This window comes from Gouania willdenowi, chromosome 5 (assembly GCF_900634775.1).
Source record: "Gouania willdenowi chromosome 5, fGouWil2.1, whole genome shotgun sequence".
In the NCBI taxonomy this organism is placed as follows: Eukaryota; Metazoa; Chordata; class Actinopteri; order Blenniiformes; family Gobiesocidae; genus Gouania; species Gouania willdenowi.
In genome coordinates this window covers 21,976,643-21,992,003 of record NC_041048.1, presented here as the reverse complement: position 1 = coordinate 21,992,003, position 15,361 = coordinate 21,976,643, and the positions used below count along the sequence as shown (strand labels likewise).

The 15,361-nt window shown below is 40.2% G+C and overlaps 2 protein-coding genes and 1 pseudogene across 4 annotated transcripts in view; 2 read left to right on the top strand and 1 right to left on the bottom strand.

Annotated features, from left to right (window-relative positions):
- The first annotated feature begins 216 nt into the window (after window positions 1–216).
- LOC114463556 (calcium-binding and coiled-coil domain-containing protein 1-like) lies at window positions 217–9,890 on the top strand. Of its 2 annotated transcripts, none has more exons than XM_028447192.1 (12): window positions 217–297; window positions 1,106–1,292; window positions 1,378–1,480; window positions 3,089–3,294; window positions 3,367–3,579; window positions 4,411–4,559; window positions 4,634–4,703; window positions 6,141–6,395; window positions 6,465–6,590; window positions 7,721–7,793; window positions 7,878–7,995; window positions 9,527–9,890. In XM_028447192.1, exons 2-11 carry the CDS (start codon window positions 1,161–1,163, stop codon window positions 7,982–7,984), a joined length of 1,434 nt encoding a protein of 477 aa, XP_028302993.1. In that variant the 5' UTR covers window positions 217–297; window positions 1,106–1,160; the 3' UTR covers window positions 7,985–7,995; window positions 9,527–9,890. The 2 variants fall into 2 exon arrangements, with proteins under 2 accessions (XP_028302993.1, XP_028302994.1); XM_028447193.1 differs by having other exon boundaries at window positions 235–297; window positions 1,077–1,292.
- On the top strand, window positions 5,037–5,154 carry LOC114464129 (uncharacterized; annotated as a pseudogene).
- Window positions 9,891–9,932: 42 nt separating the features above from the next.
- LOC114463554 (retinoic acid receptor gamma-A-like) overlaps window positions 9,933–15,361 on the bottom strand; it is a 61,879-nt gene continuing 56,450 nt past the window's right edge. For both annotated transcript variants that reach the window (XM_028447189.1, XM_028447190.1), the window contains 3 exons: window positions 14,652–14,856; window positions 14,379–14,537; window positions 9,933–12,474 (listed from right to left, as the gene is read on the bottom strand). In XM_028447189.1, coding sequence (XP_028302990.1) covers window positions 12,119–12,474; window positions 14,379–14,537; window positions 14,652–14,856 — 720 coding nt within the window. In that variant the 3' untranslated portion in view covers window positions 9,933–12,118. The remainder of the gene's footprint in view (window positions 12,475–14,378; window positions 14,538–14,651; window positions 14,857–15,361) is intronic.

The window sequence follows — 15,361 nt, the reverse complement described above, 5'->3', positions numbered from 1 at the left end:
TTTGCCACCTCAGGCTACATCAAAAAAAAAAAAAAATGAGGATTAAAATAATTTTTTTTAACCAGCTTGAAAGAAAAGGTTTTTATAGTGTAGCAACAATTTTGACAACAGTTTCTGACATGAGAGTTAAAGTCTAAAATGTGACTTTGCACTTTAATAGACTTTGCACAGAAAGACTGCATTACCCAGAAGCCACCTGTCTTCTCTAAATTTAATCATAGGCTTGTGAAACTTGCCACTACTGGACAGACGGATGCACATCCTTGAAGTTACAGCAGTGATCTGTCGGCTCATCAGGTAAGACTGTCAACAGGAACATCATCACCACTGACTGGCTTCCTTAGGTTTGGGAAAAATGTCTCTTAAAAGACAAAACACCAAAAAAAAACAACCTTTGTTTTAGTGCTATTTTATCCTTTTTCAAATCTAAAACCATGTTGTACCCAGATTCTTAGCATGTGGGTCGGGCCCAAAATTGGGACGCAAACCTAAAAAAGTATTCTTTTTTTTGGGGGTGTAAATTGATTGGTATAATTGTGTGAATATTCCTTATTTCCTTTGTTATTTTGTTGTATCTCAGCTAAAAACGGCTCTGTTCTTTGATTTCTTGGTATTTAAGTTCAGGTTTTTCCTCAGTTTGGGCCATATCTTATTATTTGAAGGTGATGAGTTGAGGAAGTCTGCTCTGAGACATGAGACAGATCTTACTGTGTGTGTGTGAATAATGTAACTGAATCTGTAATGTGAAGACAAATGTTTAGTTCAGGTGATGCTCACAGTCAGAGAGAAATAACTTGTTGAGACAAGACTATTCAATGTGCTTTACATGATCAGAAAGTGCAACAGAAAACATTCAACAGCTTAAAAATACATTAAAATCAGCAGCAAAAACATTTAAAATCACCATTAAAAACAATTTAAATCATCAGCATTAACATTAATGTGTTAGCATTAACACATTTTTGGATAATACGTGTTAAATACATTCAGTATTAGAATATAAGTGATAAACATGGATGCTGTGTTGGTGTTGGTAAACATGCTGCTGGTGTCATTTCTCCCTCTGCATTCTCGAGCTGACTCCACCGCTCTCATCTTTCATCAGCTGCTCCTCATCCAGACCTGAATCATCGTCGTAAACAGCACAGCACGCCACCGTCATGGAGCCCCTGTCCTCAGTGATGTTTCGAAATGTAGGCCTGCTCTACTTCCCTCACACCAGGGTGGAGTGTCACTACAGGCTGAGCTCAGAGCATCAGTGGAGCAGCAGTGACTGGATTGGCGTTTTTCAGGTACATTCACTTTGGATTTTTTTAACCCCCCAAAACAGAAAACTTCTCAAAGGTTGAGCTGTGGTTGTGCATTATGATGCCACAGGTTGGCTGGTCTTCTATCAAGAACTACTACACGTACACGTGGGCTGTGGTCCCTGAGGGCTACACTGAGGGCACTGATGTCGACTCCTCTGCACTTTTCCACCGTAAGAGTTAAACTAAACAGCCTGAGCGACCATCAACACACATGGCAACCACAGACCAATAGTCAACCCCTTACCAAAGCTGTTCTTCAACTCTTTGGAGAACATACAATTGCCTAATTTTCTTGTAAAAGTATGGACCGGCGTCCTGTCCAGGGTGTACCCCTGCCTAGCGCCCTTATAAAGCTGGAGATAGGCACCAGCAGACTCTCGTGACACATAAAGAAGAGTAAGCAGGTTGGAAAATGGATGGATTGATTATGTATTGCTTTAAAAAAAATTAATATTTCTCCCTCATGTACTTGCCATTTTTCATCTGCAGCTTTGGCGATACTGTTTGAACAATGAACGCGTCCAATTTCCACCTCACCAATTACTACTCTCACACACATTCACTTCTACACCAATCAACCTCACATATACATGTTTTTAGATTGTGGAAGAAACCAAGAGAAAATGAAAGCTCCTCACAATAAGACCTTTCGTTTGGGAATGAACCGATTATGGGAAATATATATTTACAAAAAAATTATTAACTGAAGTTTGGATTTTCTGTAGGTAAGTAAGTAAGTAGTTTATTTATAAAGTGCTTTTTGCAGATAAAATCACAAAGTGCTGTACAGAGTTGTGGTAAGAGTGCAACACAATAGAATAATAAAACAAGAATGCATAAATATCATAAGAACAGCAACATTAAAGGACGAATAAAAATTAAAATCCAGTTAACTAAAAGCTTTTCTGTAGTGTAGTCTTCAGCAGTTTTTTAAAAGTGTCCACACAGTTGAGCTCCCTGAGAGACTAGTGCAGGTTATTCCAGAGTCTGGGAGCTACAGCCTGGAACGCCAGGTCTCCTCTGGTTTTAAATTTAGTTTTTGGGGTCTTTAGGAGACCCTGACCTGTTGAGGTTGACATGTATATTTTTATTATGTGGTCAGGTATGGTTTTGTAGTGTAAATATTATACACTATACGGCATCATTTCTTCATAGAGTTATAGAAGGATCTGCTGAGAGTCTGTCTGAGAAGTTCCACTTTTTAATGTTTGTAAAAATCTGTTCTTATTGGAAAAAAACATGCTTTAACCCTCCAATTATCCTTCAATGTTTAAAAAAACTATATTTTTATATTTAACTATTTTTATTTTTTTTTTGCTTCATATTTTACGACTTTTGCTAATTTGATGGGTACAATTGAATTAGCATAAAGTTATCATGATATTTTTTCAATGCGTTGAATGTATATTGCATGCATTGGTGTTCCTCTTAGGTCAGTTTGTCCCAAAGCTTTTTTAGCTGTGTAAAAGGTTTAGATGGAAGATTTTCAAAACTGAAAATTTTACCTGATTGGAGTGCTGCAGGAATCATCACCACAAACAATAGGGTTCATACTGTTGTGGTCAAATTTGAGAAGATTTGGATGAAAACTATTCAAAATAAGTTCATTCCAATTTATGGTCGTGCTAGAGAACAGGTCAAGGTTTCATTATCAATGGGGTTGTTCAACAATTTTACAAAATCATTTTCTGGAGGCAAATATTCCTGGGGTCAACTTAACCCAAAGGCTAAAATGTGTTATAATTGGAGGGTTAAAGGCCTATGTTTACCAACCACAGCCTTCTACCTGCCTATGCCGGGTGCGTTGGAGTACCAGTTTGTGTATGTGGATGGAACCGGGCGAGTGTGTGCCCAAAGCAGCGCCTTCACCTTCGCTGCTCCAAAACCACTAGATGAGCTGGAGACTGTGAAGGAGGAGCAAGAGGAGGAGGAGGATGGAGAGGAGGAGCTGCTCCTGGTCATCCCCAGAGCTCAGCTGCTGCAGGTACACTATACCTTAGACATATTTCATAGCTTTAATGCAGTCACACATTCAGCTCTGATGTCCCCTCTGCAGACGAGGCTGGACGAGTGCGTTAGAAAACAAGAGGATCTGCAGAGAGCTTTAGGTGAAGCAAGAAATGAGGCCGAGCGTGAAAAAGAAAAAGGTGAAAAGGCAAAGAGTGAGTGGGAGCGTGAAAGGGGATCATTGATGGAAGAGATCAGTGAGCTGAGAGAGAGTCTGAGACAAACCTGTAAGCTGCAGAAGAAGGAGGAAGAAAATGAGAAGGTAGCCAAACAATGGAGTGTGGGCAGCACTGCAGGCACACAAACTTTGATTTATATGTTATGTTCATATTACAGGATATTTGGACCACACCAAGCCACTATTCAATAAATCAAAATTACTTACATTAGCAGAAATTGTAGCTTTTCAAACGAGTAAAATAGCATTTAAAGCACAACAAAAAACATTCAGAAACTATTGAAAAAGCTGAGCCTTATAACTTAAAGACAAAGAGACTAAATTAACTTTTGGTCACTACGCGCACGGAAAACAATTAAAAAAAAAAAAAACAAGCTTTTGTGTGTCAGAAAGCAGTACCAGGTTGTGGAACAGTTTGTGTTGAAATATTAAAAAAGATGTCTGAATTTAAAGCAATTTAAACCTAAGTACATAACGTTTATTTTCTCGAAGCAAAAGTATTAAAGGGCGAAAAAAATGGTAAATAAGTGGATGTATACTTGTGTATGTGTGGGCAGATTAATGAATAATTATATAGATATATGTATATCAATGATTTGTGTGTGTATATATATATATTTATAGTGTAAATAGGTGTATATTATAAGAAGATCATTTATATAGTACTAGATATTACAAGGGGTAAGATCATATAAGTTTATACTTCCTCCGACTACTTTTCCAGGCTTCACGAGCAAGATTTTGTAACCATTTGTTTTCTCTTTGCTTTGTTTGATTTATTCTTTTTTTAAATTATTATCATTAGTTCTTTCATTGTGGTAGAAGACACTGCTCTTGTGTTCATGTTCGAAATAAAAATTAATCAATCAATTTACCTGAAAATAACCACGTATCTGTTCCCTGCTGCTCTGTAAGGATGTGAAATACGCTGAGGGAAACCTGACGGCTGCACTGAATGAACTGAAGGCTGTGAAGGTGGAGAGTGAGCAGCAGATCACCGAGCTGCAGAAGGAGCTGAGGGCCCTCACTGAGAGAGACACACTCAACAGCAAGGAAATGGAGAGGCAAGTCCCTAAACAACATCTCTGTGTGTATTTACTCACTGAAGTCTGAGTTAACTTTGAGTTTGGTCTCACAGGCTGAAGGAGAGGCTGAAGAAAATGTCCAATCAAATGAAACATGATGAGGAGAAGAGGAAGTCCCTACAGGTAAGACACAGCTCTGTAGTGCAGGCCTGGTCCTAGAGACCCCCTTTCCTGCATGTTTCAGCGGGTAACATCGAGAACATGGAGGACAGGAGTTCTCCAGGACCGCTTCCCTGTTTTAATGTATTTAGATTAGGAGCATTGCACACTTTATGCGTTCATGTATTCTAGCCACTTTTTGACCAGTTGTGGTCCAAAGCAGGAGCTAGTTCTGCCAGCGTTCGGCGACTGGAATATAGAGAATCCGCCTGTGGACAGTTAAGCTGGCAAAGAAAAACGCGAGATAGCTGAAAGGAGAAGAGGTGTTCGAATGGTGCGGGCCTGTCCGCGTCCTCCTTTCATGGCCATACCAGCCTGTCATTGCCCGATCCCGTTAGATCTCGGAAGCTAAGCAGGTCTGGGCCTGGTTAGTAGTTGGATGGGAGACCACTGAGAATTCCAGGTGCCACAGTGGGGTGGCAGTCACCCAGTGGTATCTGTCATTGTGCCCTTGGGCAAGGCACTTCACCTACATTGCCTAGTATGAATGTAGTGTGTGAGTGAGTGTTGGTGGTGGTCGGAGGGGCCGATGGCGCACTATGGCAGCCTCGCTTCCGTCAGTCTGCCCCAGGGCAGCTGTGGCTACAATAGTAGTTTACCACCACTAAGTGTGGAGTGAAAGAATAATGCCTTAATTCTGTAAAGCGACTTTGAGTGTCTATGATAAAGCGCTATATAAAACTGATGTATTATTATTATTTTATAGGAGGTGGGCCTCCCCCTAGCGGACGGACGCGCTTCACCGATCAATCAGGATTAGCAGATTGAAATAAATGCTTCTGAGGAATGCAGACACAGGTTGCATCCCATAGGGAGACATCTCACGTAATATTATGAAATAGAACACACAATTACCACAAAGAAATTACACAATAGGACCACAAATGTTTACAAAATCAACACATAAACACATTAAGAAATACATTATAGGACAAAAATAACCACAAATCACACAAGGACCAAAATACACACAACAACCACAAAAACACACAATTGGACCACAAATGTTTATATGAAAAGACACATAATAGGACAAAAAAATAGACAAAAATAACCACAGAAACACACAGTATAGGACAAAAATAAAACTCAAAAGGACACAAACAATTACAAAAAAATAACCACAAAAATACACATTAGGAGAAAGAATGCACAAAGCTTCAACAAAAATGCGCAAAATAAGTCCAGAAAAACATGGAACAACAACAAAAACATAGACACCTTTGGTCATCCTTACAATTATGCTCAGATTAATCATTATTTCAAATACTGATATGAATGTTCCTTAGAACAGACAACAATATACTGTATCTATTTTGGCCCCCGTGGTGATAAAAGGAGTCATTTCAGCCCAACGTTAGAGTTAACATGTGATAGTGCATGTCCCTTGTATTCCTGCAGGTGGACAGAGACGGAGCTCTGATGGAGGTGCGGGGGTTACAGGACCGTTTGGAGGTCAGCGACCATGTGACTGGGTGTCTGCGCAGGGAGCTGAGAGAGCTGGGCACACGCCAGACCCACATGCACGCAGAGCTGCACCAGGCCCGGATGCAGGTGGCCCAGCTCACCCTGCAGCTGTCTGAGGACAACCTGCTGCTCAGAGAGGAACGAGCCAACTGGGCCCTGGAGAGAGAGGCCTTCAAACATGCAGCAGAGGTGGGAACGCTGCACATCTCACACATGCAGGACTGATGATTAACGCTTCTCCTTGCTTTTGTTTGTCAGATTGCCAAAAATAAATTAAACGATCTGAGCTGTGAGTTGGAGAGGAAGGAGGAGTGGCTGCAGGAGGAGAGGATGGAGAGGGAGAGGTTAGAGGTGGGACTCTCCATCCAGAAAGACGTGAAGAAAGTGAGCCAATCAAGAACTCAATCCCCAGCATTTGTTACACAAACACATCTAGATCTATAAATACCTGCTGGGTGCAGGAATCCCACATCACCAGTTTCTCCACTTACACATGGAAACTGGAGAAGTGTGCCAGAGTTCAGGGCCATGTTTGTTAATTACTCAGATGCTGGCACAAACAGAGAAGCCTCCAGGAACCCTGAGCAAACAGTTCTTCACAATATCATGTGATGCTAAAGGGGAAACAAGCACATCCAGGATAACAGGAGGATGCCTGGCTTAGCCAAACACTCACTGAACACCATGGCTTTTCTGCTTTTCACCAAATCCCCTTTTCACTTGAGATTCACGGGAAAAAGTTCACTATAAGTTTTAAATTGTCTCTAAACTAAAATCCTAGTTGGAGAGCTCTAACTTAGAATATCACTCTACCATTAGAAAAGTCACAGCTAACAATGAAGAACACATGTATCAATGCAGGGACCCAAATATGTGATTGTCTGATCTGAGCGCCACATTATTAAGATTCACATCAGCATTTATAATAAAGACCACACGCACAAAGTTAGACCGAAGGCCAATTGTTGCCTGCATGCCACCAGTTTCACATGTCTATATATCTCTTGTTTCAATGTGAAATCAGTTATTCATACAGTAAGACCAAATTATTGTCCTTATACGAGAACATTGACATTTTACAGAAGCACTTTTCATGGATAGTTAAAATAATATTTCAGAAGTAATCTGGACCTTCTGAATCCAAAGTAAAAATATTCAGTGATTAACCGACTTTCTACATTTATTTGTATTTACTGAACAGAGACAAAGGTAAGTTATTACTTATTAGTCTTTACTAATCCCAAAAGGAACTAAAGTACAGGTGTCAGGATCTCAGGAGGTTAATTCAGGCCTTGGTTGTGGATGTGGATGTGTAATCCTCAGTAAATACCTACTAAAACTGAACAGGCTGCTCATCTTGCAGTTTGACACTTTGATTAAAGTTAAGGAGAACACTTCACATGTTTAAGGAGATGGAAGTTGATATAAAAGAAATGTTATATTTTCCGTATGCAACTGAGCCACAGGTCATAGTCTCTTTTTTTATCTCTTTATTTCTGTGGCTGCAACAACAGGAAGTGATGAGTTCCACCTGTCACTCTGATCAGAGGATGGAGATGGTGTCGAAGTCTCCATTATTTTGTACTCGTAAGTAAAAAAAAAAAATACTTTCTGTATTATTTTCTATGGACAACAATCAATAAATAAACAAAAGATGATCGTTTTTAACAGCTGACAGTACTTCCACTGGGAGTAATGAAGACGCCTCCTCAGTCACTGCACATGTCATCCTGGACCGAGCTTTCAGCTGTGCTGATGTGCACACACACACAGTGTAGCACACACACAGGTACGTCACTGATCCCAGTCAAACATCTGACAGTTATTGTGCAGCATGTTTTCTACAGTGGCTTCCAATCAGGTGGTAAATGTCCATCTTGGAGGGCTGCTGCCCAGCATGTTTTAGATTTATCTTTGCTCCAACAGAGTAAGTGTCATACGCTGCTTTATTTCAGGTGAATTGGAGCACGGTGACACTGTTCTGACTAGGGCTGCCAACTTGGTCGTTTAGTCGACTAATTGGTCGATTCTATGTCCAGCAACAGCTCTGTGTGAGTAGGTGCTGGCTGCAAAAAAAAAATTAAAAAGTGTTGGCTTCAGCTGTCACTGCGCAGTGCGCTGTCCTCAGAGCAGAGATGGAACGAATTAAGACAGGCTGGAAGCACAAGTATCCACTATTGAATCAATCCTTTTTCTGCACAAGAACATTGATTATCCTTATATTTGATACGTGGATTATGTAAATAGATCCACTGCTGTCTCTGGCACCATGGGGCACATTGCGCACCTGTGTTTGACATGCGATTGTTTCCACGTGTGCTAATCTGATGTTGACATCAACAGTTGTTTATTAATAAAAGCAGGTTTAGCACTAAAACAAACGTAAATATGTCCTTTGTATGAGGAAAAAATAGGTTTTAATTGTCGGTTTCAGGTCGGGCTCTGACATAAATACCCAATGTCTGTCTGTCCTGTAGGTTTAACTTTTGCTTTGTCGGGTTCTGGTCAAAGCTTGAATAAGGTTCATATAATAAATGATCTGTTTTAAAGCAAATCAGCACCACAAAATGACACCCCTGTCCTAAAAGATAGATTTGACCTTTGCTCTTATTTACACTCTTGGTCACAGTAGGGACCACGAAAATGTAATTTATTAATCTGAGGACCATATTATCAACATTCATGTCAGCATTTACAATGACCTATCTGAGCATTAATACATGAAAGAACAAATGGTTTTGTCTATTTTATCATTGTTTTGTGAGTTTCTGGAGTCATTCTGTATATTTTTCACCTGTTTTTGTGTATTTTCATTGTCGTTTTGTATATAGTTATGTAATATTTTTGTAGTTGTTTTTTGCTATGCTTCTGTCTGAATCTCGTCCTGTCTTCTGTAAATGTTTTTCCTGTACACATGTTTGCATCGGGATGCTGGAGCCTGTCTCTGCAGACATATGGAAGTGCTTTTGTGTGTTTTTCTGTAATATTGTGCATGTTTATTTGATTTTGTATGTTTTTGGAGCCATTTTTGTATTTCGGTTATCAATTTGTATATTGTTATTTTTGTGTGTTTTTTGTAGTGTTTTTCAGTGTTTTCGGAGCTAATGTATTTTTGCTCTTGTTTTGCGTATTTTTATCATTTTGTGCATTAACTTTGGGGATTGCACAAAATTAAACAAGGTCCACATGTGGTTTCTGGGCCACCATTTGCTCATGTCTAATAGAAATCAAATCAAGTTTATGGTTTGTGCTCTTTTCTTATTCTTGCAACTTTTCCTTTCCTCATCACATCTGTAAAGTGTCTCCTTCTCTCTTTGCAGTAAGCTGACCTACGCCCCCTGGTGGTGGTGGTTTGTGCACCAATACAAACGTTTACATCTGAGCATTTTTGATGTTGTGAAATTGTGTTACTAGAGCGTTGCGTTCAGAGTGCCTGATATTGAAATATTTGAGTCTGTGTGCCTTTTTCTTCTTTTGTCTTTATTGTCTTTTTGCTTCTCAGATCTGAAGTAGTTTGTGATTAGGTCGCTGTTGGTTTCAATGTGTGACGACATCTTGTTGATTCCTTTATATTCACAGTCCTGTGTGAGATGTTTGCAGTTTGTTAAGGACGTGTGGGGTTGGAGGAGCACGAATGTCCATTTGCAATATTGTTCTCTTCTACAATAAACAATATGAGGAATGTTTGGTGATATGATTGCACAGAAAGACAACTGGACATCAGGATGCTTGACAGCAAGAAGCACCTTTATCAAAAAAACACAAGAAACAACAAATTATATGCACACCAAAAATAATGCAGAATTCCCATTTATCAAAAAAGATTTAGAAAAAGACCACACATTTACACACGGTATTTGTATTCCTGTGTGTTTATCTGTGTGTAAGAGTCATCATCAGAGCCTTAATCCCTGAACTTAACAAGTTCTTTGTACATTTCCGAGATTGTGTTTATAAAAATAGAAAACACACAATAAAAAAACAATAACAACACACTGTAACAGCTGACTCCAACTTCAGACCGTGAAATAACATGAAGAGCTGTAATGGGATTCATTCAATCCTGTTTGGTTTCCTGTCTGAACGACTTGTAGTGTTTTTCTTTGGTTGGTATCTTCTATGGCAGAGGATCTCAACTGGTACGGCTTTGGGACCCAAAAACCTTCCTTAATAACAAGATGAGACCACAAAACAGGAACATTTTAAACTTATCAACCTTATACAAGGATAGTGGGTGCATTTTAGACCTGAAATAATGCTGATTGTAACTGTGGCAACATTTAAAGAAATAAGGATTATCTAGCATTACTCTTATTAACTTCTTTAATGAAACATTCGAAGCAAATGTTTGGCTTCAATTTTGATCCAAAAGTTGCTAAAAAGGATTTCAAAGAATAAAAACTTTAAAATATTTGTGTATACCATGAATAAATCAGGACATTTGTTGAATGAATATTTACATTTAAAAAAACTCAACATATTACTCTTCATTGGGTCCTTGCAAATGCCCACTAAAAATGGGTCCCGACCCACAAGTTGAGAACCTCTGATCTCTATGCCATGTGTTTCCTATGTGTCCATGGCTTTATTGTTGCACCAGCTCCACTTTAGGATGCACAGACTCATTCTGGCTTCACGGTAATAAACTCTGGTGTTTTCATGTGGGTAGCATTTATTCCACGTGTGTCTTTGTGTGTAAATCAGGTCCTGGAGAGTTCCTGTCCTGCATGTTTTAGATGTGTCTATGCTCCAACACACCTGTATCTAATGGTGGTGTCAACATGCAGCTCTACAGAAAGCCTGATAATGTACAATCAGCGTAGCATCTAAAACATGCAGAATTGAGGCACTGCAGGAGCGGACTTGGGCACATCTGTTGTAAGTATCACTGGTTTGTTTTCCCAACCTAAACCTGATTTACAATGTACGAAAAAGGTTTAAAAAGATGTAACGACGAGTCTTTAATCATGGCTTGTGGTTCATCAAATGCAGCACATTCACACTGTTGTTGAACACTTGCTGGTAAAGGATGGAACCGAAGAATGTTTGTGCTTTGGTAAAAATCAGATTTTCCCACACACATTTATACACACCTGAGGTTTCATGTGATGTAAACTGCTTTCCTAAAGTTTTTAACACTCCCCTCTCTGTTAGAGCTTACCTGAGCCTGCTTATTGTACCTTACACACACATGCAGCAACATAACAACTCTGTTTGTATTGGAGAACTTTGGCTGTGGGAGTCAGACACAAACAAGGTGAAGAACCTGAGCTGGAGTGATGGCGTTAAACCTACCCTGTAGATTTCTGTGTATCCCTCCTCCTGTGTGAGTGCTTTGGCTGCTGCTTTGTTTGGCATGCGACATGTTTGCCCGTAGATAACCCAAGCCTAAACTTTCCTATGGCCCACTGTGAGGTTGAGTCCTGCTCATTAGCTCCTCTTTCCTTTTGCTTGATATTTTTTCTTTAAAAGTTCCTGTAGTTAAAGCTTTAAAACACACACAGGTCAGTTTAAGAGCTGGACCGTGGGAAAACATACAAACACGCATATAGACAAAACACAAACAGGTAAATGCTTGGAAAAAACAACACTATGAAAAATAAGTTGCGTATATTTTAACAGGGATATAAGCAATTCTGGCTGTAGTTCACCAGGTCAAGTCCTGCTGTTGTAATAGATTTTTTCTTCTTTTTTTCTTTCTTTTTTTTTTTTTTTTTTTTCAAAGAAAAAAAACCCTCAAATATATCAAAGGAGTGCATTTTCTTCTATGTATGGAGGACACAGCATTCCTCTGAAATGTAGTGCGTTTGCCTCTTCTATGAGTTTGAATGTACAGTTTGCGTTGTTTGTGATGCAGCGGTTTAAGAGCATAATGCTGTGTGATGTGCTGCAGGTCATGTGATCGCCTGATCTCACTGTGTTTTCCCTGTGACGCTCTTCTTTTGCGCGGCTGCACCGGTTGCAGCCCCCGACCGCTCGCTCTCACTGTCCGCCCCTCGCTCCTTCTCCTCATCCCAGTAATCGTCCTCTTCCTCTTCCTCCTCTTCCTCCTCGACTGTGGATTCATATGAAGTCTTTTCCTCCTGCTTAATGGCTTGAATGGCGGGGGGCGCGGGGGGTGCGGTGGGGGGAACGGCGGAGGCAGCAGCAGCGCTGTCACCAGAGTCACTGGCATCCTCGAAGGCCTCCGGGTTCTCTAGCATCTCCCTGATCAGAGGCGGCATGGGCCCAGGGATCTCCGTCTTCAGAGTGATGGCTCTTTCTGCACCTATGGACGTGTCACAGTGTTAATGGTTAGTTTTAGTTTTAAAGGTCCAGTATTATGCTATTTTTCACCCATCTCCATTTGTTCTAAGAACCCCAACAACATAGTATTTAAGGTTTATTCCTCAAAACTTGCTTGTTTTTCAGAGTTTTGGCCCTCTGAAAAGGCACTTTCATGACTCTTCTAAAAACAGGTCGTTTTTGAGGCATTCGTGCATATGTATGAGTGGGCGTGTCTGTAGACACAGACTTCATGCCTCGCTCTAGGAGAGGGCAATCACTATAGCGATTTTCTTTTGCTATCTTCACACTTTTGTTACTGTTTTCAGCCAAAAAACTGCACATTACAGTAAAACACATGGTGACTATATTGATTGAGAGTCCGACAAAAGCTGCCTCATGGTGTGTATCACATCAGCAGCAGCAGCGAAGTAAACTGTCATCTGAGTTTGCTGTTTCAAACACTCACCTGAGTGTTAAGCTGCTAAGTCACTTTCTTGTCATATTTAACTCTTCCAGCCACAGTAATAATCCATTTAAGGTCATTTGTTTTGTCCTACCACTGCGTCGCATTTGGTCACAAACACCTTAGATCATGTCATAAAGGCGATACGAAGCAATGTAGCGGCTGCTAAAAATGAAGCTGATTGCGAGCGCTCACACTGCGCTTTGAACAATCTATATACTGGATTATCTATATACTGAATGTAAAGATATTAACTGTGAATAAAGGGCAGTGGTGACTTAGTGGTTAAGGGAGCAAGCGTGTAATCGAAGGGTGACGGGTTTGAGTCTTCTCGAGCTATCTTCCTGGGTCTTCACTGTGGGATGTTGAGCAAGGAGCTCACAATCTTATAGGGTAGGAGGAGCCAGGATTGTCAGGAGGAGGGGTTTCTGCCTTATGAGTCATAATGGTGAGGAAATCCAACTCGCCCATTTGGAGCTCACTTTTTACAAAATGTGGAATAACAAGGTAGGGAGGAAACAGAACTTTTTCAACTTTGGCCCTCTGAATGAGACGAAAGGAATGTATATAACTATAGTACTGTATTTTTTCATTATACTGTCCCTCTAAGATGAGATTGCATATTGGTTTTATTCAAATTGTGGTAATTTTTTTCCTTCATCGTTTTAGTCAACAAAAATCAATCGTCAACCTTTAGTCAAAATGGTAAGATGAATGACTTTGAGCACCTAAAACATAACTAAAATGTCAAATGAGGGCTGATACAAGGTGTGAGTGTGTGCCTCAGTTTGTCTCAACGCAACAATACCAACAACAACATTGTGGCAATACAGTACATCTAATCATTTGGAAGCCAAAATAAGATATGAAATTCACTTAGACTCCATCACAGCATGACTCGAGTAAATGATAACAAGCTGTCAGGGATGATATTCCTGCAGGCTGTCTGCGTTTTTTCCTGAAACCACATGAATGCTAACAACGTGAGAAAACAAATATGCATTTTTAATGACAAGATTAAAGTATCCAAAATTGCTTTTATTTTTCGTGAACTAAAACTATTTTTTTTAATCTAAGGTTTTTGTTGTCGCATTGGAGAAAAGATTGTTGACGTCCATCCATTGTCACAATTTTTGTGGATAAAATTCAAAAAGTAAATATTAAAAAGTCATTCCAAGTGAACATTACTAACTGATTTACCAGGTGCAGCCTAGATATTAACTAAAAAAATGTTGAGTGTTTTTTAACAAACAGTGATTATCTGGGTGAAGGAGTCCCACAAGGCTCCATTTCAAGACCTCTTCTGTTTCATATGAAAAAGGATATTGTGTATTATTGGTTCAGCATTCTTTACTGAGGTACTTCTTCACACAATTGACAAATGAATTGACAAATATCATTGTCAATTCATTTGACTTTTGGCTGAAAAGCAGAAGTCTCACCCTTAGTGCTTATTCCACGCAGATCCGTGACTTTCATCAACATGCGGGGAAACATGTGAGGTTTGTTGGGGCGTCTGCGGCGGGTGTAGATCTTCAGCGCCTCCAGCAGTGGCTCCTGTAGTTTGTCAACCTTTTCTGGCTCTTCGAGATCCATACGGTCTAAAGTTGTGGGGGCACATACACACATCATTAACTAAAGAGAGAGCAGTAAGCTACTCACAATTCTCACCCTTACAGCATGGGGTGGAGGTGACAGGAGAAACACGGACGTACCTCCACAAATGAGACAGATTGCACTGAGAAGTCCGGTCTCCGTGTCATCCATCTCCAGAGGCAGCAGCTGCCCCGCAAAGGCGAACACCAAGTCTGTGAGCGGGCCGAAGCCAGCGTTGTGCATCTGCGTCCTGTTTAGAGTCAGGCCATCTGAGAAGGTCATGGTGTCCTGCTCTGGGGTGTAGCGAGTGCATATCCTCAGCATCTGTGCAACGCGTAAAAGTAATGTTACTATCGTGACAGAAGGCTTTCAAGACAGATAATAAGTTGCAGTGTGAATGAAGTGTAGCTACGTGACAAGTGAGGGAACTTCAGTAAACTCATGCTGGGCATCATTGAAGAGTAACTAAACCCCAAAAGTACTTTTTTTGCTGAATACAAACTCTCAACATTTTAGTCAAAGTAGTTCAATTTGGCCTTTTTTGTTGTAAAATGTCAGTGACTGCCCTCTATGGGTTGAAACCTGGCTATTACAATTGATTTTTGCTATTTGCTGAGAACAAGATCATGTGACATTTTTGGACCATCTTGCATCACAAACAAGCACTGTTAGCCCCGCCCTTTTATAAAAACTAGCACCTGTGGGCTCTACAATCTGTGGTGAGTAGGCTGGGATGAGAGAAGAGTGGATAGAGAGGTATATTGAGTAATGAGTGGCTAGTTAACATAGCATGAATTGTTAATTGGAGATTTTATAGTATAGACTGGGC

Coding starts and splice junctions, on each gene's coding strand:
- LOC114463556 (XM_028447192.1), top strand. CDS start 1,161: ATGGAGCCCCTGTCCTCAGTGATGTTTCGAAATGTAGGCCTGCTCTAC. Junction 1,293..1,377: donor ACTGGATTGGCGTTTTTCAG/GTACATTCACTT, acceptor ATGATGCCACAG/GTTGGCTGGTCTTCTATCAA. Junction 6,591..7,720: donor TCCAGAAAGACGTGAAGAAA/GTGAGCCAATCA, acceptor CTGCAACAACAG/GAAGTGATGAGTTCCACCTG.